This window comes from Coturnix japonica, chromosome 2 (assembly GCF_054131305.1).
Source record: "Coturnix japonica strain WE chromosome 2, WE-NBRP24, whole genome shotgun sequence".
Lineage (NCBI taxonomy): Eukaryota > Metazoa > Chordata > Aves > Galliformes > Phasianidae > Coturnix > Coturnix japonica.
Genome location: NC_140664.1, coordinates 50561979 through 50589290, shown reverse-complemented (window position 1 = coordinate 50589290; position 27312 = coordinate 50561979). Strand labels below are relative to the sequence as shown.

At 34.5% G+C, this 27312-nt stretch overlaps 1 protein-coding gene across 4 annotated transcripts in view; it reads right to left on the bottom strand.

The window, feature by feature from the left end:
* DOK6 (docking protein 6) overlaps window positions 1–27312 on the bottom strand; it is a 245358-nt gene that overhangs the window by 94679 nt on the left and 123367 nt on the right. For all 4 annotated transcript variants that reach the window (XM_015855138.3, XM_085537556.1, XM_085537557.1 and 1 more), the window contains exons 4-5: window positions 16160–16279; window positions 7525–7714 (exon numbers count right to left, since the gene is read on the bottom strand). In XM_015855138.3, the coding sequence (XP_015710624.2) occupies window positions 7525–7714; window positions 16160–16279 (310 nt within the window). The remainder of the gene's footprint in view (window positions 1–7524; window positions 7715–16159; window positions 16280–27312) is intronic.

The window sequence follows — 27312 nt, the reverse complement described above, 5'->3', positions numbered from 1 at the left end:
TGCACCAGAGGTGGTGACCCTCTGTCACTGACACCACTGCTGAAATTCACAACCCACTGCCTCACTGCACTCACACCCATTGTTTGGTTTCCATAAATGTTCAGAAAGTGTCAATGGGTGTCAATGGGTGCCATTTTTTTATCATGTGGAGGAATTCAATTACATGTATTTGGTTCATGACAACAAAATTTAGCTGTTTATTGGTGGGAAGATTCAACCTCTAATGCCTTACTAACAAAATCCAACACTGATGTATCTCAGTATAATAAAAAACGGAAACATCACTCTCAGAGCAGTCCTAATATCAAATTCTTTGGGCTCAAGTACAGATGTAATGTCACTAGAAAGCAAGATGAGGCATACTGTTAAAACACTTTAAAACTAGGCCTACTTTGATTTTGCTACACAAACATATTACAAAGGAAAAAAAGAAATTATATGCTTCAATTTGAGGACATAGTCCCTTTTATCTCACAATCATCTAAATATATGTAACATGCTATCTGCTAGTATATTAGGGAAACACAATACAGTTATTAGTGATTTCATGAATAACTTTGTAATGTTTTGATCACCCAGACTATGTGATCAGCTGAAAAGAAAAATCCACGCTGGGCCTGCCTGGTTGGAAAATACTATGTAAATAGCCTCCATTTTGATTTGTACATCTTTTGTGCTTGTTAGACAAACTGTAGCTGACCATATATTACACTTGTTGCAAATTCATCAAGAAATTAATAATGTTTTAATTCCTACAGATTTAGTATGTACATACATTTTCATTCATGTGCTATACAACTTCAGCTGTGGATTTTGTTGCTATAGGAGTGAATGACTTTTCAATCTGTTTGCAAAGACTTGACAAAGAAAACCTTATAATTTAAATACATTGTCTTTTTGAGATGTCATTGTTTTTTTTCACATAAATGAGAGCTTTTATGACAGAGACCAATATCTCAGGCATTCTTTATCAGTTAGAGCAAGGGCTTTGTAGATAGTGGTTGAATTTTTAAAGCATGGACAAAAGAAAAGTAGAACACTTTCGAACAGAAATTTAGAATAAAAAAATCTATTATATAATCCCTACTTATGTTCGCCAAATTTGGTTATGTTGTAGAGAATTTTACTGTATGAATTCTGGTGGATCACATTATTTCCTACCATCATTAAAACAGTCTGAGAGAAGACCTGGAAAGTGAAAATGCAATGAGCACTTTATAAATCAGTTATAACAAACCATATTAATTTTCCTTCTTCTTCTTCTTCTTTTTTTTTTTTTAATTATTTTTATTTAGTTTTTTATTTTTTATTTTTTCCTCCAGCAAAAGAGCTATGAGATTAGGTACAATGACCTAAAGCAGAATAAGAGTAATGTTGATGAGTTAAACACACAACTTCTTTTAATATAGGGTTTAAATCAATCAGATTTAATGCAGAGCTTATTTCAGGTCAGGAATTTGGCAGAAGGAAACCGGGAGATGGAGTTAAGTTTCAATAGAAAAAAAAAGTAGGAATAGAACAACAGTTACAATATATTAGAAAGTAACCTTGGCTTTACAAAACACTGGGAACTAATTGAATCTTTTCAGTGGTGGCACTGTCTCATTGTCTCATCCTAAAATTAGAGCTACATGATTAATTAAAAAAAAAAAAATAAATAAAAAAAAGGAAGAATACATATTAAATATTTATGTGTTTTTTTTTCTTCTCTAAATATATATTTTCTATATATATTACTAATACATATATTTATTTCCAAACTTTAGTAATAAATGCCAATTAGGGGAGGAATATGGGAAAGAGGGGAACATGAAGTGTGAAAACACTGATAAAACAAAAACACATAAACTTCACATGGTGTGTAAATAAGGCTTTTTGAAAAATATTAAAAGGTTTTATAGAAAATATATATTAATAAAAAAGTAGAGTTTATAAGAACTCTAGAAGAAGATACTATACTTCTACTTCTAGTAGAAGATACTATAAATCTATTTACTGCATCTGCACAAGAGCATTCACTCACATTGCTTTTAAATCCAAGCGTACTTAGAAATTTTGGGGTTTTTTTGAACCTATAATAAGCTTATTTCATTATTTAGTCATTACATCAGCAACCAAGAATGGAATGTTCTTCTTCAGGACATTGTGGACTTGAACTGGTGTACTTACACCAGCAGGTGAATCCCTGGAACAACTGTTTCATATGGTTCATATATAAGGGATCTCTCCCCACATAGAATGTATTTCCCATAAGTTAATTCACTAGTATTTTCCACATTCATACCAAAAATCACCACAGAGGTCTGACAGACAAATGAAAGACTTCAGTCAGATGTATTGCCTGAAGCAAACACTGAACTTTCTGCTTCAGATAACCCTGGCATCTGTGTATCTACAGCTAAGAAAATGAGTATGTCAGTCTTGGGTCTCATAAATTGAAAAAAAAAGTATCTGAGAAAGCCTCATGTAACCACTCTGTCATGTTTGAGCTTAATATTTTCTTAATCAAAGAAATGGATTTCAGTTCTCAGATGTGATATGGAATATCACATATCATTACTTTTTGTCTGATGAATAATAAAACAACACAATCAGAGTAAAACAAAGAAGGAATAGTTTAATCTGGTATAATGCCACGTTATTCACACTATGTTCTATAAACGCATGGGACAAATAAACTTGGAAATACACAAAATCATTTAAATTTCAACATCTTGTGTACAAAATAAAAGAAAGCAAATTTCAGAAAAAAAAAGCATGTAGTGGATTTACAGTTATTTCTATTCTTACACAAACTTTAGCAGCACCATTACTATCTCCACCCTTCTGCTTAGTTGGGAACTGAAGGTATCTGACAAAGTTTGGATTGGGCTTCCACAACAAATAGCTGTATTGCAATTCCCTACTGCGTATAACTTCACATCTGCATGAGTTTGGCTCAGATACCTCAGACCAGCATTTAACAGACTGGACAAGACAGTTTCCATATATCCCTTGAAAATGCTGTTTAATGTAAATGGCACAATTGCAGAAAAAGAAAAAAAGGGGGAAAAATAAAAGAAAAAAAAAGTTCATTTCAAGAACAGTGTCCACATATTTTTACTTTTCCTTACTCCAAGATATGAAAACAATTCTGAATTCTTAGGAATTCTTATTCTCCTAGAAAAACTGCTCAGCCCGGATTTTTTTTTTTTTTTTTTTTTTTTCCTATAAGGAAACCTTGGAAAACTTTTGCTTTTGTTTTCTCCAGAGAGTATATTTTAAACATTTTAATGGCCTTAAGATTGTTTGGTTTACACTGGAGAAATAGAATGAATACAGAAGCTTTGGCATTGAAAACAGTGACCTCTCACCTAATCTGGTACCTGAGATAATTTATCTGAGCCTATTCTATTACCTTTCTGACATGTTTCTTAGACTGCATAAAATTAATTACTCCAGAGTATACCTGCAGTATCTTCTTCTAGACAGTTAAGTGGGCACTTCCCAAGGAGCACGTTTTTCATTTCAGGACCTTAAAATCAGGATCAGTCACACATTAACACCCATGTGGAGAAGTAATTCCACAGATTCCAAGAAAAATGAGCACATTTGCACAGATCAATCGCATTCTTATGTACAGTATGTCCAACACATTCAGTACCAAAAATAACAATAATGAGGTGCCTGAACAAATTACCTGGGTATGTACATTAAGGAAAACTTGTTGACTTATTAATGATTCAACAACAAAACCAGCCAAGCCAATCCGAATCTAGTTTAATGTAAAGCCTGGCTTTTGGAAAAGTACTGTACGTATTCTCAATTACTGAATTCCCATCCACTATGACAGAGATACAGTATCAATCAGTACAAAGCTGTTGTTGAGCCCAACAGACATGTGAATCAAATTTTTTTGATCAATGAATTGACTGTATGGGAATACCTTTGACAGGTTGTCTTAGTTTCAGCTAGAATGGAATTGTTTTCTTTAGAGTGTCTGCCATGATAATATGTTTTGGTTCTAGGAGAAAAACAACATTGATAACACAACATTTTATAGTTGTGTTTATAGTCGCTGCTCAGAAGAACTGTACAAAGCCAAGGCCATTCTCAGATAAGGACCCAAGGAGTTGGGGGGGAACAGAATTAGGACAGCTGACTTAAACTGGCTGAAGGGATATTCCATACCATATAACATCATACTGAAATAGCGGGGGTGAGAGCTCATCTGTCTCTCTTCCCTTGCTTGGGGACTAGCTAGGCATCGTTTTGGGGGTGGGGGGGCAACTGCTTGTGAATCACTTATTGTATACAACCATAAATACATGTACATATATAGTCATAACTATTTTCCTTTTTCTTTTCTCTATCTTAGTCAAAAGTATTATCTCAACCCATGAGTTTTACTTTATTCTTTTTAATTCTCTGCCCCATCCAACTGAGAAGGTGGGGACTGAGCAAATGACCCAGCCACCTGCTGGATTAAACCATAACACAGGTACTTCAAACTATGAGAATCTCAGCATTCTGCATCAAACTAAGATGTATAAGACTATGCTTTCCCCTCATCCTGAATTGGGAAGAATTCAGGATGAGAATTGACTGAATTGGTTTGCAAGGATTACAGTAGTTTGCAATTACAGTAGTTTGCTATGTAATGAAGAGTAAGAACTTCATAGCTAGTGCAAAGATATTTACACTTACACATAAACTCAAATTGAGTGGAAAAATGAGCAGGAAAAAAATCTGTGTTAATTCCTCCAATGATTTAGACATCTTCTCAGCTTTGTAGCAATTAGATTACACTAGAACAGCTTAGTTTTATATATCTGAGTATATATTCAATTTAAGCAAAAGGCAATATGTTTATTAAATATAAATTTAATTGTTTGAAAGCTTAAGTTCGATCCACTTTTTTATCACAGTACCTTTTTGTGTGTGTGTATGTGTGAATATGTCCACTTATTTTAATGGGAGAGATTCACTTTGTGAATATATAGATGGATAATAAATACATATAAAACTGAACTCTTAACATTCATACAAATTAAGCACATGGACATATACTGCATAGTTGCTAAGGGTCAGTAAAAAATAAGAACTTATTTCAAAATATTTTCTTGAAAACAATTGTCTTTATTAATATTTTAGCCTTAGGGAAAAAGTAAAGCAACAACATTTTGCTTTGTAACTTTCTAATAAAACATGGATGAGTGTTTCACTTCTGATAAGACAGCATGGATAGGAATTTACTGCATTAAGTTACTAGAAGATCAAGGAACAAAGATAAAACCGTGTTCAGAAAGATAAAAAGATGCTGATTAAAAAATAAAACCCCACAAAAATAAACAACAGATTTTAAAAAGGAGCATTAGTGTTGCCCTATATAGTTATCGGATGTTATTGAAAATACTGATTTTTTCCCTTGTTCTATTTTTTACCTCCACATTTTTCTGCTAATTTTATCTAGCCTTTATGCATTTCCAAATCAGAGATATAAAAATATGCTCCCAAGCAAGCAAAAGGGAGGAATCAGATCAAAGACAATAAAGCATGGCAGATAAAGGCAGAACTAGCTCGTAATCATAAACACAGGAAAACAATCCACTTTTGTCAGGTTGCATGGTCTATGGATGTAGGGGATGATGATACTAATACTCAGATACTAGTATGAAATTAAAGTTCTGTGGGAGGCTTGAAGAAGCAGACAACTAAAACTCCCATTTTACCTGAGTATATACAGCCAATATGTATACTCTGTTAGTCCTGATGTATGATAGAAAAGAGTGTTACAAAAAATAACAATTCTGCAAAAGGAGAGATTTGAGTATGATAAAGAGTGACTTTTTTTTTTTTTTTTTGTAATGAAAATACTGCAGAAAAATAATTCATGCTTCCCGAGAGATAAATAACAAATCAACTTCAAGTGATTAATCTGAATTGGTTTTTGCACCTCAATTTTTAGTTAGTGACAATTCTCATTTTCAAGTGCTTTCCTCCAGAGTAGATCTTCTCAAGAGAGATATACTATACTATATAAACAAACACATCAATCAGTATCTTTTTAATAAAAAAATTACCCTTTCCTCCTTAACAAAATGCATACTTGGAAATAGAAGTTAAAGAGTCAGATGATATTCAGAAAGAATAGGACAAAGCTAAATCCTTTTTTTTTTTTTTTTAATTTATTTTTTATTTTTTTCTTCCCCAAATGAATATGGTACGTTTTAGGCCTTGTTTTTGGCATTTCATTCACTTTCTGGTGTTGAACAGCATGCTGCTTGAAGTAGTATCCCATGAGACAGTTTAAGGCCTGAGTGAAGGCATGATTAAGCAAATTGCTCTTGCTAAAATAGTACACTTGAATAAGCCCCAAGGCTTAATCATCAAAATTGAACTGAAGTATTGTTCAGCCTTTGCTGATTTTTGGAAAAACAATACAAATAAAAAAAAAAGAATTATGTCTTCATAATTGATAATGGTGAGTTTACCACAGAAAAGTAACACAGCACTAAAATTCTCTGGTAATCAATCTGGATATGGAAACTTATGAGTTAAGTAATAAATCCCATCAGTAAGAAGCAGTGGAGGAATTTTGCTTGCTACCTTGTTAGGCTGTAAGTTTTAACTCATCTGTCTTTTTGTTTGTGATTAACAACTGCACTTCGGCAAATATTTGATATTTGTAAACATAATGATATTTAAAAATTACACACTGAAATATGTATAAAGTTTTTAATGAGGCAGTGCAGCTAAACAAACAGTATAGGAACAGTTGTGATTCCATAGATTGCTCCAGCTAATTCAAGCTTCAGTATAAGTAAGGCAGACTTTAAAAAGTCTAGAACTTCAAAATGTAAGACAAATCAAGGACAGAAATAAACGTGGAATGTATCAAAAAGAAAAGGTAGTGAACCTAATGACAGAAAATGAAGGCATGAAATGCATTAAAAAAAGATAGGAAAGGGAGGCAAAACAGAGCTGCATGGATATTTAAAACTGATCTGAGAATAGAAATGACAATGAGGATTAAAGAAATGCAGACTGGAAAATAGAGCTAGCCTTTTTATGGTATCACAATGTTCTCTGTACTCTTGCTTGCAATTATACACCAGGGTGGCAATCAGTCATCAGGAACATCCGAAAAGTAATATCTACTGTGATGGAAGCTATTTCCCTGTATGATGAGCCTTTTCCATGATCCAGAATTCATTTCTTTTATACTGACAGTACTCAAATATGTATCACACTAGCACATAAGCATAGAGAGACCCATAAAACTTAAGAATAACAGTTCAATGGCAGTTAAATAAAAATCAGAGGAAGGGATGTGACAGGCAGGAAAGTTTAAGCTCATTTTAAATATGAGGTATATTAATGTTTATTTCAAACACTGGTCTGAATATATTGAAGAGTAATATTCAACAAATGGAAGCCTATGAGGAAGTCATGTACTCTTTCTTACTTTAAAATGAGAGGCAAATCTGAGACTGCATTACAAAAATACCTTACATCCCCTTGCCATTTCTCCTTAGCTCTTACCTTCCAGATTCAAACGTGAACCATGTTGAGTCACGTCCATATCTCCTCAAAGAGCTCAGAGGCCACATGACCAACTTGACCTTGGCATTGTGGATGTCCCAGAGATAGATGTTTTCATGTGTGATCTGCATTGTACATTCCCCATAGATATCTAAATTTGGTGTAGGCATAAGATATACATTGAATCGCTCTGGAAAACAAAAGCAGAATAAGGCATAGCCAGTTAATGTAGGGTTTAAAATCAATTTCCTTTTTTAAAGACTTGAAGTCTAGTTACAGAAGTTTTAGAAATCAAGTTCAAATTTCTAGCGTGTGAACAGTAGTGAGGATTCTCACCAAGAATAAGCCCAAGAAGCACTGTCATCTGCATGAGGAGAGTAAGAGGGGAATTATCCTTTCATTTTCAGTATAAATATTACAACACACTGAAACATCTTTCAGAGATGATCTTCAGTGTTCTTTTTGACATACATCCCCAGCAACTTAGCTGAAATCCCCATCCTTACAGTAAGGTCCATGTAAGGTCACAAGAAGGTCCAACAAATTAAAATTTGCTTTGACTTGGAATAGAGACTCTCCTATGAAAGAACACTACTACAGACTGAAGCCTGTTAATAACTACTTTCTTTGTGTTCAGTTTCTATTTATTTGCCAAACCCAATAAAATTCATAATATTTTTAATAATTGGTTGCTTTCTTGAAAAATCTGATTCAACAGAACATATTATTATGGCCTTGACATCAATTGCTATCAACCGCACTTCTATTTTATAGTGCACTCATTGCAATAAAGGGTCAAGGGCATGAACAATTTTCTAAAGTGCCTGAATTGCATGTCAATTAATAAGCAAATGAACAACTACCATAATAGGGAAAATAAAATAAATAAATAAATAAATAAATAAATAAATAAAGGTAAACCACAATAATAGCAAGATAAATTTAAATAAAAATCTAATTTGTTTTGAAGAAAGGTAATAGAGATGAGAGATGAGAGATGAAAGCAGTGAAAGCAGTTAAATTTTATGTTGTACATTTGGAAGTGCTGGAGTATTTTAACACTAAAAGCACCAAAATCTTAGGGCTTAATAGTTTCAAATGGGAGAGAGTGGATATTTTCCAGCCTCCTCAAACAGTTTCCTTTCATCTTTGAAACAGGTTAGAAATGCAGACTGTCAGTGATACTACACTGAAAGGTGTTGACAAAAAAAAAAAAAGAAAAGAAAAATTAACAGAGTGAACATGATAAATGCTACATGAATGGGACTAGAAAAACTCACTTTAAAGGGACACCTGATAGAAAATATCTCTTATTAGTTAATAAAGGAATGACAGTTTGGTACAGAATATTTTCAATCTGGTGCCTGCATAGAATTTTCTTATGTTTACTTTTTCAAATTAGGATGGAGATTAAAGTAATCAAAAGAGGTATAAAGTGAAATAATCTCAAAAGTCAAAATCAGATGCAGCTTCTGGTAAGACGGTCCATATCGCCAAAATCATTTTTCCATTTTAACAACATTTGCTGTATGTACTTTTCTGACAAAACAGAGAAAATACTGCAAATAGTTGAGATAATATAAAATATACTGAAGCATGAATGAATGTGGGCATATATGTGGGCTACAAAAGTTTGGCTGAAAAATTAATAGAACCGCTGACTGGGCACTTAGATTTGCTGTCCTGAATTGCTATAAGCAAACATGCCATTCCCAATGTAATTGCTTTCCAGTTAATTTAATTTTGTCTCATCGATGACTCCTGAATTGATTCATTCCATCTCATAGCCATTCACCCTCTTCTTCCAGGCTCAAGTTCCCATTAATCACATTAATGAGTCTTAGCCATATAAGTTATGTTTTATGATTAAGGTATCAAGTGAAAAAATTCTAATGTTTTGTAGAAGTCTTCTGATACAGAGTATAAACACATAAGTAATTAGTACATGCTGTTGAAATTGATATAAAGAACTTTCCCTAACTCTCTCAGAATCAGGTATTGAGCATGGGTTGAATCTAACGTACTGAATGAAAAACTCTCACATAAAAGTGAGAGCCAGTTACTGCAATGGGAAGGGGCTGGTGGAGAACCAGATAACTCAGTTTACTATGAATAGTTTATATCATATATTTGCCCTTTTGCAGCATTTAAATGTTGCTGTGATACACCACACAAAACTGCCTAAGAGATACACAAATGTGCTTTTGTCATGTACCAGACAGCAGTTTTTCACTACCACAGTGTTGCTTCCTGTTCCTCCTTTGTCTGAAAGAATGATAGGTATGACTGTTGTATCAGCAGGTTCACTCCACCTTCCCTTTATATCGTGTGAAATCACACAGTGTGTGGGGGTGAATGGCACACCTATATGAGGTTAAATCCTTCCCTTAATATCACTGAAAGAATGCCTGAGATAGAAGAGAAAATGGAAAGGTACAATTACTTTCTGAAGTGGACATTATATGATTGTGTTGAAGACACCAAATATTTCAAAATCTTTTAGAAGCCATCAGAACTCTCACAAAATGCTCTACTGCTCTGAAGTGTAAGAGGATATTGCATGAAGGGTACTGAGGACATATAATATCCTCAAACTGTCAAGAGACATTTGTTGACTTTGCAGGGGAGGTCGGTGTCTAAGGTGAGGTGTCATGGATTAAAGAAAGTCTGGCTGATTGAACTGAACATCAGCTGCAGGGCAAAATGTAAGGCCATTGGTACTTACTCAAATTATCAAGAAAAGAATGTGTACAAGAGTGCTTTTGAAACTGAAACTTAGTAGTACTCTCATGTAGCAGAAAACTGAAGACATCAGATGGTGCAAATAGTATGATTTCTGTAATTAAAATGTAGGGTCTAATTTATCCATTTGAAGAGGTTTCTAGATAATGGCAATGACATCATTCTAGTTGTAGAGAAGCTTTTCTCTACAACTCATGTCAGCAAGAACAAATATTTGAAGGCTATATTTGGGATGTCTGGACTCAGTCCCACATGAATTCAGTCTTCAGATTTTCTGAATCACACAAAATAAGATATTTAGCCTCTCTGTGAAACAGTCATCATGTATGTATCAGTGGGATGAGATAATAACAGTCCATTGACTAGTAAGACTAAATAAATAAAAGTTAATGAATGCCTAAGAAAATGGGGATGCAGAAGATGATGCTACCCTTTGGAACAAGGCAAAACTGTTGCTGAGCAGGCACAGTTCCTCAGCATCAGCAGTACAATCCTTCTCCCTCTAAAATACATAAGGTTCAGGGAGTAGAGGAGGCAGTATGAATGAAAATGGTGATATTTTGTCATACTTATTTCACTGTTTTGACTCAGAAGCCTAATGAGCTCATTCTAATCATTTTATCCTTGGATTCCTCTGCCTAAATCACCTCAGTTGGAAAGCAGTGCAGATAACATTGAAATCCTGTAATCCACAGGCTTCATTTCATTTCAACTTTAATGTGAAGGAATAGGTGCTTATAGAAGGAAGAAGTTAGATTGGTGTGATCCATACAAGAGGAGGCTTTGAAAACAAACGTTCAATTTTCGTCTGGAAGACATTCTTCCAACTGTGAACCTTCTGCAGCTGCCTGTTGCTAAATTTCAAGTGAAAAGAGAGTCCTACATCTTGGTCACAGCACTTTGTGGTCATACATAAGTAAGTTAAAGCAGTTCTCCCTTGGTTTACACAATGAGCAACCATGCTTCTAGAATTAACTTCACAACTTGGCCTATAATTATGCTGCTTTGCCTCTGTTAAAAAATGCATGAAAATGTTTATTACCATCTTAATGAAAATATAAAAGCTATAATAAATTAATAATTTTCTGTTACTTCACTGATGGCAAGATAGAGAAGAATCTGAAACCTTGCTGGCTTACTGCAAATGCATTTATATTCAGGATAAAAATCAGCTGTATTTGGTTTATTTTCAAAAATGGAAATGCAGCATGGAATAAAGAACATAGAAAATGAATAAAAAACTTGCATTTTTGTTTCCACATATTAAATCAGAAACAGGGATTCTACAGACCCTAAAAATGCCCTAAAACAGGTCAACTGTACAAACTTCATTATCTATGTTTTGGATGTAGCTTGTAATCTTCATACATAGCATAGAGAAATAACTTGTAATCCTCTTCTGAGGATTTAAGGACATCATTACGTCTAACAGAAATTAATGAGTTTGTGGCAAGTAAAACACAGTAAACAAGTGGAATCTTTTTATACAAAAAAAAAAAAAAAAAAAAAAAGACTGAACAAATTAGTCTTCACTAAAAAGAAGTACCTGTTCTTGAACAACTTTAGTAACACTGTTTGCACACAATGCTTTTTCACCCAATGTTGTTTTGAATATTCTGATTTAATTTCCATAGGAAACATAGTCACTCACTGTATACTGTCCACTTGGATGACACCTTTCTAATTGCTTTCCTACATAAAGACACTACTCTACATGTACCTTCTCTTTCCCTGTCAGTAGCTTTAGAAACTTAAGCAATATGAAAAGCTTGTCTAAGTATCATGTAATAAAAGACTACATGTAGTCATTGTTATTAGAGGTCAGCTGAGCCTAGACTTTCTTCCCTGGAGTTATTACAACTGTGCTCCTACTATTCTAAATTTGTTATCTAAATGGGATCACATATTCTTTGCTGCTTTTGATTTAATTCCATACTCTCATTCTTAATAATATAATCTAGATAGATAGATATTCACAAACAGTAAGAAAATACTTGCTTTGAAAATAATAAAATTAATAATAATAATAATAACAATAATAATAAAAATCATGACCAAGGTTGCTGTTTTAGGGATGAGGAACACCAAAAAATCCCATGGATTAGCAGGAAATGAATAGGTATAATAAAAGCCTCAAAAAACCAGGGGGGTGGAAGGTGATGTTATCCTGTGGGATAAGGGAAGAAAGAGACTGAGCAGGCACAATCAGGATCAGCATTACAATCCTCCTCCCTCTAAAATAACGTTCAGGGATGTAAAATGGTTGGAGAGTAAGGGAAGCTTCACTTCAGATCTCAGTTTTATTAGAAACTAGGTATTACTGCAAACTAAGCAGCCATCGGTTTTTGAGCCTTGGATATAAAAGTAAAACAACATAGGGGTCATTTCCTATGGTGCAGTTTACACAGTAATGCTTGTGGTAATACTCAAAGGAATAACAGAGCTGGAACAGTGAGAAGCACTCTGATACTGATGTGCTTTGTGCGAGTATCATTTAGAAGTGTTCTCTGTTCTTCCCACAGTAGTATCTAGAATTGTCTCCTCTAAGCAGTAGAGATCTATAGTCTTGCTTTTGTAGCTTACATCACCACAGAACTGCTTGGCGCTAGACGGTCAAGCAACAGTGCAGTTCCAGTAAAGGAGATCTCACTGGCACCTACTGAACAACCCAAAACACTACAAGAATTACCCAGTTTCAGTCACTGTGCTGACATGTATCTGACTCCCACGTGACAGAAATATCTAAACAGTGTACGGCCATTCACCAATGACAACTGCACACTAAACAATGATTTTGCCAGTTCTTGAAACAAACTGTTTTACAATCCATACTTTTGCATCTGTCACAATAAATAAATAAATAGATAGATAGTAAAATAAATAAATAAATAAATGAAAATCACCTTCCAACAAGCTCATATGTAACTTTTTAGGGACATGGTTTAGTGGTTTGATGGTAGGTGGATGGTTGGACTAGATGACCTTAGAGGTTTTTTCCAACCTTAACGATTCTATGATTCTATGAAAAAAAATGTTAGATAATTCATAACAAAGCATATAATTTATTGCAAACCTAGCAAACAAAATATGCTAGTTGGAGGGCCATACACCTAGTTTTAGTGATTAAAACATATGTCTACGCAACAGAAAACATAGTCTTTTCATAGAATCATAGAATCACCAAGGTTGGAAAAGACCTAAAAGATCATCCAGTCCAACTGTTCACCTTTTACCAATAGCTCCCACTAAACTATGTCCCTCAACACAACATCCAGTCATCCCTTGAATAACCCCAGGGTCAGTGACTTTCTCTAGAGATAGCCAGGTAACTCGGTATTTTCACTGAATACCCTTAGGAGGTCCTGCTAGACATCATGTAAATGTCCTCTAAAGGACAAGAATGTGAAAGTACATGGACAAACGAAGAAGAGAGTGTATTAAAAATATCACTGCTAGGACACAGTAAAATAGTTATGAAAAAAAAAAACAAAACAACAACCCATTTATTTCAGTTAGTTCTTTTCCGACCCAAGAAAATCAGATTGCAAACACTTCAAAAAATCTTTAAGGCAAAGGAACCATTTAAAAAAGACAGTGGGATGGGATTAACACCTACTCTGTTGGGATTAATGATGTTAGCACCCTGTCATATCACAGAGATATAAGCAGTACATTATAACACTATTACTCAATTGCTTTTAGCCCTTAAAATGTCAAAGAAAATTTAAAATTGTAAACCCACCAATACTGTAGTCTCAAGGAGAATGCAATCTGTGGACTTGGTATACTTGGACAGATGAAGAATATAACATATAAAAATATTAGGACAACGTAAAGTATATGGGGAACACATATGAATAAAAATGAGGAAATTGTGCAAGAAAATAAGCTCGAAATTTTTATTAGAGTTCACCAAATGTTTCCAACCTCCTATTAGTCACCTTTTTCATAAAACTGTCATGCAGAGAACAACACCAAGTTTGCAGAATAAGATAACTACAACGAGCTGAAGTCACTGTTCCAGCTGACTGGCTTTACCTTAGGAATCCATAAAGAAAGCTCCTACAGCACACTCAAATGAATAAAAATAAAATAGGCTTCTCACATATTTTTCTTTGTATTCTCCTTTCAAACTGATTAAAAGACACTTCCAAACCAGAACAAGACAACTAAGGAGAAAATGCTGAATTTCAAACATGCTTATTAAAAAGTTGAGTTGTACATCAAGAGGATGAGGGATGGAAGCAGATACGTATCTAATGTAACTGATGTAACTAATGGTTTAGTAGAGTGTGCTCTTCAAATATGTGTACAGCCATTGGATTAATGAGAATACAGTTAATTATACCCTCCATGCATTCTTACTCACGTGATATGCAGAAAATATACATGCTTTGCCGCTTTGTTATCTTTGTTTTCATTTACTTACACAGAACAATAAAGATGCTAATTATGTTCATAGATGCTGCTTGGGAGCACTGCAATTAATTCTACACTGAAGGAACTGAATCAAGACTAGTTTACACAATAGAACTAATCTATGCCTTCTGGAAGTCATGTGTATAACTGAATCTCTCCCTTCAAAGGACAAGATGGAACAGAGTATTTACTATCCAGGTCTGAAAGCTTCTGGACACTGAAGAAGGAGCTTAAGGATTTTTAAGCTATTTTTCGGCTCACATCAGAGACTCTTCACGAGATTTATTTCCCTGCTAATTCATGAATTAACTTAATGTGCTCACATAGTTCTCTCTTCAGTGGCATGCATAAAAGTCTTACACCTACAGCCTACAAGCTTACAGACATAGGATACTTTGAGTGGTATCTGATCATTATCACTTTCCTACAACATTAGCAGCTTTTCCCTCTATACTTGCCTGACAGCTTGAGACAAGTGGAAAGTTAAAACAAGAACCAAATTAAATCCCGTTTCTGACTGTGGAAAGAACTTCACAAACATTTGAAATTCCTTTAAATTGCAAAAGAACAATAACTGATCTTTGAATAGAATTTCCTGAGGATACTTTTATATATTTAATGTTATTAAGGAATCTAGTAAGAAATCAATAAAATATAATTGACATAGTGCTGTTCATTCTGTAATCTAATTACGTCATTTTGTTTATAATGATAGTTGGCTTGTTTCGTTATGAACATTGAGTCAGTTTGTTTTATTACTTTGTTAAAAGCTATTGGATTTTATAAAAGCATCAATACGGTAATAATTATTGAGTGATGTGATTTAGGGAGGAATGAACGAGCACATTTGGGTTTTGCACTCATGTTCATTAATAAGAACTATGTGGCAGGATAATCACACATTTTCTTTTGTTATTGGATATTCCATCCACTAGCAAACTTTCTGGACATGTATCTGAATTTATGTTCCAACAACTTAAAAGCTTGACTTGGTGCTGACTAGAATATTCCATTGTCCATTCCACCTGTAATTGACATCATTTAGATGTCGATTTTTCCTTATTCCAGACAGGTATGAGTTTAAAGAAAATATGAGTTTTCTGGTCCAAGGTTCTGATGAAATATTCACTGTTGTCTTTCAAAGGCTGTGGAACAACACCTACTGGGTTTTTTTCTACCACACACTCCATAGTTTCACAACCAGAGAGGTTACTGACATCCGCAATGAGCACATGAAGTCACTATACATGTGCTATGTGGTATAGAATATAATCACATTCATTTGTAGAAAAACAAAAAAAAAAAAAACCAAAAACAATGAATGATGAAGCATTGAAAAGACATCCAAATGCTTAGTTACTAACGAGTTACTTTTACGTAAAAGGAAAAATCCATACAACTACACAAACACTAGCAAAGATAACATGGGACATAAGCTAATACATCATATAAGAGCAATTCCAAAGTTACTTACCATTTTGTTCTCTCTGGACTCCAGCTGCAAGCAAGTCTGGTTCTCCAAGACTTATATCGTTAAGCCTGGTTCCTAGACACTCCATGCAAAGATGTTTGCACCATTCTTCTGCCTCTAGTTCTGGAAAAAGAATAAAAATATTTAAGTTATAATGTTAACAGTTTACTCAAAAATGGTGAAAAATCACTACCTTCTTACAAACTAGTTTAAGTTAGTAGCATAAAGTTTGAAATCCATTTATTAACCATGATTTAGGAACCTATATAAGAGTTTAGAATACTAGGACCAAATTTACAATTTTTGAATTTGGGGGTAGGTAACAGAGAAAGAATAAGTAAGTTTTCAAGGCAGCATCTTTCTAGAAGCTTTCTTGAAATACAAATCTAATTTGGAAAAACTTTAGACATAATATTTAAAATAGCACTTACTGCTCTTTAGCTAAATCTGAACTATTGAAAGACCTTTTGTTAAAGGATATAGGGTATTCTTCTACAACCTAAAGAGATGACAGCAATAGGAAGCTCTTCAAAAACAAATTTTCTGTCTTTGCTGTATAGAATGCCTATGTCAAGTTAGTCAGGAATTTTTTCAGTTCCGTTCACCTACTTCTGGTCTTGTAGTTTCTTGGTCATTAGTTGGAACTTTTGTATAAAAATTCAAATCCTCCTTTTTCTTTCTGAGTCTTCCTTGCATCCCAGTGATTTATATCTGAGTGGTCCCTATCTGCCAATCTATTGAAATGCGAGCTCCCCCTGAGACAGTACAACAGCTCCTCTGCACACCCAGCCTCATGCTATCCACTTCCAAATTTGCTGTCAAAAATTACCAGGCACTGGCCAAACAAACATCTCAAACTGGCATTCATACAATGTGAAACCACAGATGAGAGGAATTACAGATAAGTTGACTGCCTTTTATTACAGAGTACACTTCACCTAAGGGAAACTTTCTGGAGAGCAGGCTGGGCACACGGCCCAAAATGAGCGCCCACTGTCATAGTCTACATCTGAATGTCCTTAGGACTGGTTGACTTCAGTCACCAAGAAAAGTCTCCATTAAAATGCCTTTAAAAAAACAAAACAAAACAAAACAAAAAACTATTTTTGAAGACATCTGGAAAATACTTTGGTGATAATATCTCCAGTGCAGTGCTGAAATTTGATCAGACACAAAAACCAACAGGGCATGCATTCCTTGAAGCATCTGGTGATGATGACTCACAGTAATTAGTACAAATATATATTGAAGTAAAATCTTTTCATGTCTAATTGCTACAGTCTTTGAATCATTGCCTGGCTAGGCAATGGCAGAAACTTATGCTGGAAAAGAAAGGGAGACAGGTCTTTCTTCCAGGTCCTCAAGATACACTTGGATAAAATGTTTTATTCTGGGCCATGAGTAATCCAGACATTGATTGTTTCAAATTATTATGTCAGTTGATGGAGTTTCTTGACAGAAAGCTCAAATGACAGAGGCTTTTAGGACAGTTTTGAGACTAACACAGTTGCTGTCACAAAGACACAAAAAATTTAGGGGGATTCTTCAGAGCATTACAAATCAAGAGACTTCCCTTAGCCCTTCTCGATTTTTTTGCAGACTTTATCTCAGCGCTAAGATTCCCAAAGTTGGTCTTCTAATAATATCCTCTGCTTCTTGTGGGAAGGGACAGAACTTTCTTTCAGTAACCTCAAGATGACATTTACCTTCGTATAGAAGATGAAAATATTCAGGTAGCAGCATACAGTTCCTTAATACTTTTTGTACAGGCACAGCCTTGATGGAAATATGGAGAGAGCAGGTCTATCTCTGGACAACAATAAAAACTTAAGGATTTTAATAGGAATAAGATGAATTCATTTAAAAGCGTAGCTCCAAAACTTATTTTCTGCTCATGCATGAAGAAATTTCCCTCCAGCTTTCCCTTCCTTCTTCCCCTTCAGTTGTTTCCTTGGATATTCATGATGTCTGCTGAACCAGCGTTGTGCCTATAAATCACATCTTCCCATGGAGGGGGCTTTACAAGACACACTGCCATACGCTGGCAGCACAGAAACAGGGCAGTGCACTGGCAAAAGAGTAGGCCAGGTCCCCAAGAGAGGGTTTCTGCAGACTTGCCCAGTAACTCCAGCTGCAGATAAACACCAGGGAATCAATTCAGAAAGGCCGGTAGCACAAAGGTAAAAATCTCTTGCTCCCATGTTTCCTTCCCTCTCACATCTTCATTTTTGCTAGACTGTATTACAGAACAATCAAAATGCTGCGAGGGTGAATAGCTCCATAAAGAGCCTGCATTTTTTCCCGGAGGATGACCAAAATACAGTATTTTATATTTTTACTTTTTTTCAATCTGTATTTTATTTCACTGTGCCTTCACCCAGGCTGAAAGGATATATTTATGAAATGTAGAATGAGTAAACACAGACAAAAAAATCTTAATATCAGTATGTATTCATAAAAATACCCTCAAGCTAAAGCAACAAGCTCTGTTTATATACATTCTAACACTACAATTCCAGCAGATTTTGGAGAGAAAAAGCTGTTTCTTGTGAATGTTTTTTTAGTTTTCATCTTCCCAGTTCACTCTCCTCTCTGTAACAGCAATATCTGGATCTTGAAAGTTTGGATTCAGAAACAGCCTTTGAGAGTGGCAGTTTAATTTAAGCTGATCAAACTCAGATTAACCCATTTCCCACCTGCCACACAGAAGAAACTCTCTAACTGTAAGCACTACAAGATTATGGCTATACTTTGCAACACAGACTGTAAAGCTTGCCGTATTGCCGCATAACTCAAAACTTGTATCTTACAACAACTGTCATCTTAATATGACAAAGAATACAGTTTCAATGCAGAACTGAACTATCTTCACAGAGAACTGCGAGGATTTGTGTATGCTGTCAGAAGCATCAACATTATCTGCAAATGTGTTTGGAAGGTCAAGGGTACGAGGATACTGTGTGAGTTAGTTTCACCTAATACATTCTGATAGCTATTGCTTATTTGCAAGGGATTGCCTTAGACCTTTTCCTTGTCTTACAAGCAAAATCTTTAGAAGCAGGTGAATTACCTTTCAAAGCTAAAGCCATATTTCTCCTTTCACTGTGTATATCTTTAACATAGCTCACCATTTATCTGTAGCAAGCCTAGAATGCTTTGTGTTTCTGGGTAAGAAATGAAATATTGCTTATTAATTTTAAAATGTGTTTGTGATAATTTTTAGTACATAAATTGATCAACCAAAGTAGTAATCTTTAAGAATGACTGCTACCACACCACTAAAGAGATATGCCACTGTTAAGAAGCCTATTTATTTTGACTATATGCAAAAATAAAAAAATATATAAAAAAAAAAATACAGTCGAATAAGTCAACACAGAACTAGCACCAAAATCTCTTTAATGCTTGTAGATTAAAGTTTTTGGTAATAAATGCTGACTTTTTAGTGGTAACTGGTACTTGTCACCAAAAAATCTAGTTTCTTTTTAATTTAACTGAATTCTTGGAGTGAATGATAAATTGTAAAGCATGCGTTTACAGCTGTAAACAAAATCAAAATGAATGCATTTTCACCTTACTTATAACTTATTTATATTATGCTGTTACATAAATGTCATGAGGTGACACAAAATACAAACTGAAAGGGTAACTTAATTAGGCACTGGTTATTGTATAAATATTCATGGCAGCACAGCTTTAAACTTCTTATCTGTAAAGACACACCTTTATATTAGCAACAGTTTCCTGCAATTTATCTGAGCTTCCAGGTTATGCCTAAAGTTATACGTCATTTCTACATCTCTTCTCAGAGGAATAAACTGGTGTCATATGCACTCCAGCCACTGACACTGTATATTTCAATAAGCTATGCCACGGGATGACAAATGCATTTGTTGATAAAATGTGATACAAGCTCAATGATGAAATAATATCAGCAATTGATGTTTGAAATATAAATTTGTATTAATTAAGAGCTTTTCCAGTACTTAAAGTTTAAAACAGCTCATGGTACAGAACATATTCTAGGGGATGGAAGTGGTTTTATACGTATAAAATATAAACATAAGTATAAATATAAAAATATTCACCATCCTTAGATATCTTTCTCTGTATTTGCTAGAAGTATGGTAGTCTTGACTAGACCCCGCGCTCTGTGACCTCTGGTAATATCTCATTTTTTTTACATTCATTTCCAAAGTTCACATTCTGAAGTCTTATGGAAGTTTATCATCACCCACCATTGTGGGCTGCCAGAAGAAAAGAAGAGTGGTGACTGCTTTCCTGGCTCTATTTAACTTTTGTCTCTTTGAGCAATGCCATCTCCAGATCCATAAGTTTGCGCTCTATCTTCCAGGAAAATTGCTAGCAACCGTACGTTATTGCATTGGTAAAAAGAAGAAAGGCTCAATTTATACGTGGCTTGTAAACTTCAAAAATAAGGTTAAGGAGCTGCCCACTTAAAGGACCAAATGTTTAAGATGGAAATAGCACATATGCAATATTATAGGAGGATAAAAGAAAGTGTTCTTACGCATCTCCTCCTCTCCCCCTGCCCCCAAAAAACAACAAAAAAACACATGTAATTTTGGGCTTTCCCTAATGTTAAACTGTGTAATCTTAAAAAAGTTAATTTAAAAAATATATATTTTTTCTGCACAAATTGTTTGGCTTGTCTTCCTGTTAAATTGCATTTATTACAAGACCAAATCCAGATGAGTATCTTTACTCTGAATAGAAATGCAAAGTGTCTCCAGTTTTTATTAATAGGACTTAGATCCAACATTCACTACCAAGAATGAGAGATGGCACAGAAAAGCCACGCTTATCACTTTATCTCTCCTAAAAACCACCTAACTTTAATTAGAATTTAATAGGGAAAAAAAAAAATAAAAAAAAAATAGAATACCCACAGGACCACTGTGCTACTTTACTGAGCCATATACTATATACACAGCAACTTCATGTCTATGTGACTACTTTAATGTTACTCAGAAGAACGTATGGATATTACCTGTATTGAATAATACACATTACTGATTAATATTGGTAATGCACAAATGACACAAATTTCTGTAATAATAGATAGGAAGTAATGAAGGTAACAGAAGTTCTACTTAGTGTAAAAGAACAGAAAATGAATCTGTATGTAAACTAAAAATTTGCTTCCCAATGAGGCAGTAGCAAGGATAGTGGTCTGTAACTCTGAAAACAATTTATTTTTATTAAAATTAGTTTTTCATCAGGCAATTATACTTGAAGATCTGAGATATGGAACTCACAAACAGAAATTTTGCTTGTGTTCCAACAAATACCACCTCTGGAAAATGCTTTGTGTTTTCCTCATGCTGTGACTTTCAAATCTTTCACCTGCAGTAGTTTCATTTCATATTACATAAGTGCAAATAACTAAGGGAAAAAATAAAATGAAGGATTATGAAGGAAAATTACAAACATTGTTCAAGTTTATTAATTTACAGAAAATGTATTGTTCCAGCCGTGAAAAAATAAACTTTAAGTAAATATGACAGCTGCCTTTGAAAAAATATTCTACAATTTATTTTGTCTTTGCCACTTTTTTCTTCAACTGCCCTAAGACTATTCATGTTTAAGTACTTCGGGTATTTAAATGTGTATATAGTATTGAATATACCTGCAGTTTTATGAAATGCCAATTTTCCTCTGTTCAGTTATAGTGCTATGAAAATTTGTTTATGGAAGTATAAAACAATGCAGTGATCAATCCAAATGAATAATTACAGGACATGAGCACACTTTATTTTGTAACTTTAAACACTGGTATATTTTCCTAACGCTTTTTTTCTTTTTTCTTTTTTTTTTTTTTTAACTGAGTGAAGACGTAGTCTAAGAGCTATACAAAAAGAGGCTTTTATTTTCCCACCATTCCTCATTTAACAATTATTTTTGCATGAGGGTAGCAATGTTAATAGCAATTACATCATGTGCCCCGGTGGCGCAGTGGTAGGAATGCTGCTTGCAACACCAGGGCCCGGGTTTGAATCACCCCTGTGGCGCAAGTGGTAGAAGTGTTGCTCTGCTACACAGGGTCTCGAATCCCGGGGGTTGGACTCGATGATCTCTAAGGTCCCTTCCAACCCGCACTAGACTATGATACTATGATGATGATGAATTATGAAAAAAAAAGATATTTGTTGATATTTCTGCTAACAATCATCAAAACCTAAACAGAGCTGCTACAAGATACATAAAGTTAGGGTTCCATGAATTTTATACTGTGCAGTTATCTGTGCTGGAGAATGGCCAGCGCTGTATCCTGTTAGTTCCCCAGCTATGTGAAAATGGACATTTTCCTGAATATTTCATTTCTGAAAGTCTGATCAAAGGGATTAGCCAGCACGCAGACACCAAACTATCCCATCTTTAATATAAATACTTACTGCACTATTTGAATACCTTTGAAGGCATTAATGGTATTTAAAAATTTTATCATATTGATGCTACCTTCCATTAAGCTATTTCCCTAAAGTGCACTTTATTTGCATGATATCTACATTCTTATCTACGTTGTTCTTTCTTTTCTTTGCACACACATGAACCAGACCAGTTAAAGGAAAGCATACCACTAATTACACAGGCTGCTAGGTAGATGACACAGGGGATATCATCTCCCTTTAAATCAGACCCAGGCTGACTCTTCTGAGAGCAGTTTTGTGAAACAAAAAATTACTGACACCATACCAATATGAAATCACATACAATATATGCAGTTTATATATTAAAAGCATTAATCAAATCCTTTTTAAGGAACTCCACCTACTAACTGTAAAACTAGCTAATATGCCAGCATCATCACAATGGCTCTGGGACTGCGAGTACATGTGCAGGGACAACAAAGGAAACACTCCAGATGAAAGAGCATCCTTCTCTCAAATACAGAAATGCCACACACAGTTGACTAGTAAACTGTAACCAAAGTTACAACAGTAGGAAACAATGAAATGCTGGTTAAGAATGTGGTTTCCATATTAAAAACAAACAAACAAACAAACAAAACAAAACAAAAAACAAAAACAAGAAAATTCTTCCTCAATTGTTACAAAAGAATGAATGTATAAAGAAAATGAAGAGATGATACAGTTAATCACTTATAGTTAATAAGTGACTTCCTTTGATCAGTGCTTGTACTAATGCAGCTATCTTCCTCCTATTCCTGTTTACTACTATTATTATTGGTAGTAGTACTATTTAATTTTATTTTTATTCTTTAGGTATATAGCTATTTTCCGCTCTGAAATAACGTGAACATAATTTTATTCAGTGATTAGTCCCACAGAAACGAAGGCATTCCAGAAATAAAATGTCTTTACAATTAATTAGTCCTTGAGGTTAGATTTCTAGGTACACTTACAGATTGGGTATATTGCTTCACACTGCAGGCCAGTGCTTTTCATAATGCCATAAATATTTATCAAGTATTAGTATGGCCAACAGTACAACAGTGAGCTGACAGAGCATCATTACTTGAAAATATCCCTGGCAACCTTTGCTCTCAATTCAAGCTTGCTTTCAAGTGCAAAGTAAGAATCACGAAAACCTGCCTGAACAGTGAGGAAACATTTGCATTGTGACTGAAACTAACAGGCCAGCTACAAGAATCTGGCATGGGAATTCAACAGTTCCCCAGGATTGTCAATTCATACCTGTTTCAACAGTTATTAACGTCAAATGACAATGGCATGAAAGTAAAATAACCTCAGGCAGCTTGTCTGTACTGGGAATGTCAAAAACACCATCAGTCAAGTGTCCAAAAAGGATCTGTCACCACCAACATAGCATGCAGAGGATGCTATCACATCAACTTACGCAGCTACCCTGTGACTGGCAGTCAGCAGTGCCATTTGTCTGGTTTAAAACTTCATACTGTTTCAAATCTAGTTCAATCCTGCAATACCTTTATTTCACTTGGGAAAATTAAAGGGTCTTTTTCTTAAATGTGTGGAAAACCTGAAGTATCCTTGTCTCCTATTCTCAAGTATTCATGTTACATCCAGCAAGAGAAACTATACCCAAAGAAACTATTAAAAGTCCTAAGGTTTGATTCACTTATTCATTTTATACTTTTTTAATATTCAGTCTTATATTTGAAGCAGTGACAGATTTTACTGATTGAAAACAAGAAATTCTGTTTGATAACTGAAATAATTCCAGTAGTACAATTTTCACATACAAAATCAAGGTGGTAATGACTTGTTTCTTCACGGAGGGGAAAAAACATGCATCACTGTCATTACATACTTCGTTGCTTTTATATATTTGACCACACAACTTTACTCCAGTCACTTGAGTATCTTGTGTATTAACTCAGTAGGAAGACTACAAGTAGGATACTAGGAAGTCTTTGGAATCTCTCTGTCTAAATGATATTATTGCAGCAAAAATTCTAGCTTTTGAATATTGAGGTTTATTAAACACTGTTCCATTTTGGCTGGGCACAGTGAAGTCAATGTCAGTGCTACATACCTACAGTGTTGCAAAGACTATAGAAAGTCTCTCCTACATTTTGCTATATGCTGCTTTTGAAATATCAGCAATAATAATACCACTAAGAGAATCTTTTTTGGTTTTTTTTTTTTGTTTTGTTTTGGTTTGGTTTGGTTTGTTTGTTTGTTTGTTTGTTTGTTTCTTTGTCTGTGCTTCAATTTCTATGATCCAAGAAAAAGAGTGTTTTGCCCCAAGCCCTAAAACCAATGATGTGAAAAAGTAATCCCTTGCTATTATTGGAGTTAATAACCAGGATTTTAAGACACTGGAAAGAAACTTATTTACAGCAACTGTGATCAACTTTTGACTACTATTACCTACAAGTTCATAACACAGTTTTCTACTTGACTTTCAATTGCATAAAATTTTACTCTCAGAGAGAACTAAATATGAACAGGGGAGAAATCTGTGTCTTCTGTTTTATTCCTGTAAGATTTTAATGCAGTGCTATTGAAAAAAAGAAAAAAAACAAAAGCACCTTTAAATGAAGTTCATCATGACTAACCATCTATCTTACTTAGCAAGTCTCTTTACTAGACAATGTCCATTAGCGTCACATCCACGCATTTTTTAAATACCTCCAGGGATGAGGACTCCACCACTACCCTGGGCAGCCTGTTCCAGCTGACATTGGTGTTCCAGACTTTTTAATTTTAAAACTGCCAGCATTTTAATCTCTGTCCAAATATTATGCACACTAATATACAAATGAGTAAAAAATCAGCTGGCAAAGCTGTGAGACCTTAGCCTATTTCTTTATTTATATTGTTATTGTCAAGTTTTCAAGGAAAGGAAAATAATGAATACGACAAAGTCTTGTGCTGACTCCTCCAATCTGGTATTTGGTTACAAAGAGAAAGGATGACCTGGTCTGTATAAGATAATCTTTCACTGGAGAAGAGCTGACTTTCCAGGTGCTGATGGAAAGCTTGAGGAAGCTGGAGTGTTGCACTGTAGGTGCTGTGTTTTACTGTTATTGCTTGTGATGAGACTGTCAATAGACATTCTTCACTTGTGTTAGGAGTCAGCACACTAATTTGCTTTCTTTATCTTATAAGCTAGATTTAAGGGGAAGACAGAACACAGACTTTCCTCATTATTGCAGGATGCCTGTTATTAGCACAAATGCATTTTATCTTTTTTTTTTCTTTTTTCTCTCTCTTTTTTTTTTTTTTTTAATATATAGAGTTTGAATCAGAAGAAGTTGCTTTGTTTCTTCACATAATGCTTACTATCAATTTACACCTTCTGCTCATCTGTCATTCTCAGAATGAAATGGATCCCTACTATTCATTACTTAAATATAATTTAGATTGAAACAACTTTTATGGAAATAGGACACCAAGAACATTCACATTTTTCCAGTCAGGCAAAGCCTACTGCAAATACAAGGCTTCAAAAAAAAAAAACAAAAAACCTGTATTTAAATTACCAGATTATAATTCTGATTTTCAACATAAATCACAGTTATATCTACCAACATAATCTTAAGTAAGAGAGACATACAGTTGCCTTGAGACAAAGCATTCTGCTTTAAAATGAAACTCAGAACACCAACTTTCATGAAGTTGATAGGAAGTTTTCTTTACTTTTTAAAATTTCAGTGAAAGACATCTATGATTTAGTGCATGAGAAAAACAAACACATACACAAAAAAAACCCCACAACAACAGCCCTCTTTCTTCCCAAGAAAATCAGAGTAAATTTTGATGAATTTAACCTCAGAAAATGTACCATGAATAAATAATATGAAACTTCAAGAACTCTGTGGTGAATCGTGGCTTAAGGACATGAGACTCGCTGATGAAAAATTACTTTATTTATAATCTTTCCTCCTTATTGAAGGGTAAACAACTTATCATAAAAGATGAAGAATGCTTAAATTTAATATTTTGAAAAATATAAAATGAGAACCGGGCAGAAAGCATAGGGTTTAGATTTGTAAATTGAGGATGCCAGTAACAGAGAAAAACAGTATCTGAAGATAAAATTGTAATTTATGCACACTGGTGACCACAGCTTACTTCTGAACTGACTAATAAGCACACAAAGTACTGTAGGACAAGGAATAGACTTTTCTTTCTCTCATTTAAGGAACAGATGGATGGCCAAGATTCAAACACTGGCAAAGACAGTTCTGTGATACTTGCTTAGACCACCAGTAAATAACCTCCTTGGGAGCTCCCATATTAGTAGACACTGAAGTCACTCAAACAAACATGATACAGAAAAGAATGCTGACTCGTACTTAATATCTGAAGAATGCTGACTCGTACTTAATTTCAGATGAGCAAGAGCAGCAAGGATAGTATTTATTAACGGAAAAGCATTGATATATCCAGTAACACATTCTGGGATCACTACTTCCTGAACCACACAGATGTCTTGGATGTTGTACTACACTTGGAAAACACTTACACCGCTACTGAGCAAAACCATTTTGAAATGACATTGGCTTTCAAAGTTTCTTGCATTAATTTCTCATCGAGAATAAAAGAGAGAAATGTCACATAATCTTTTCAATTCTATTCATATTCTTTCAGCCGGTGATTTCAAGCTATAGCAAAGTTTAGGCACCTGTCTTTCCTAGACAGGTTTGCTTAATTATCTAGAGGTTTGTCCATTAGTACATGCAA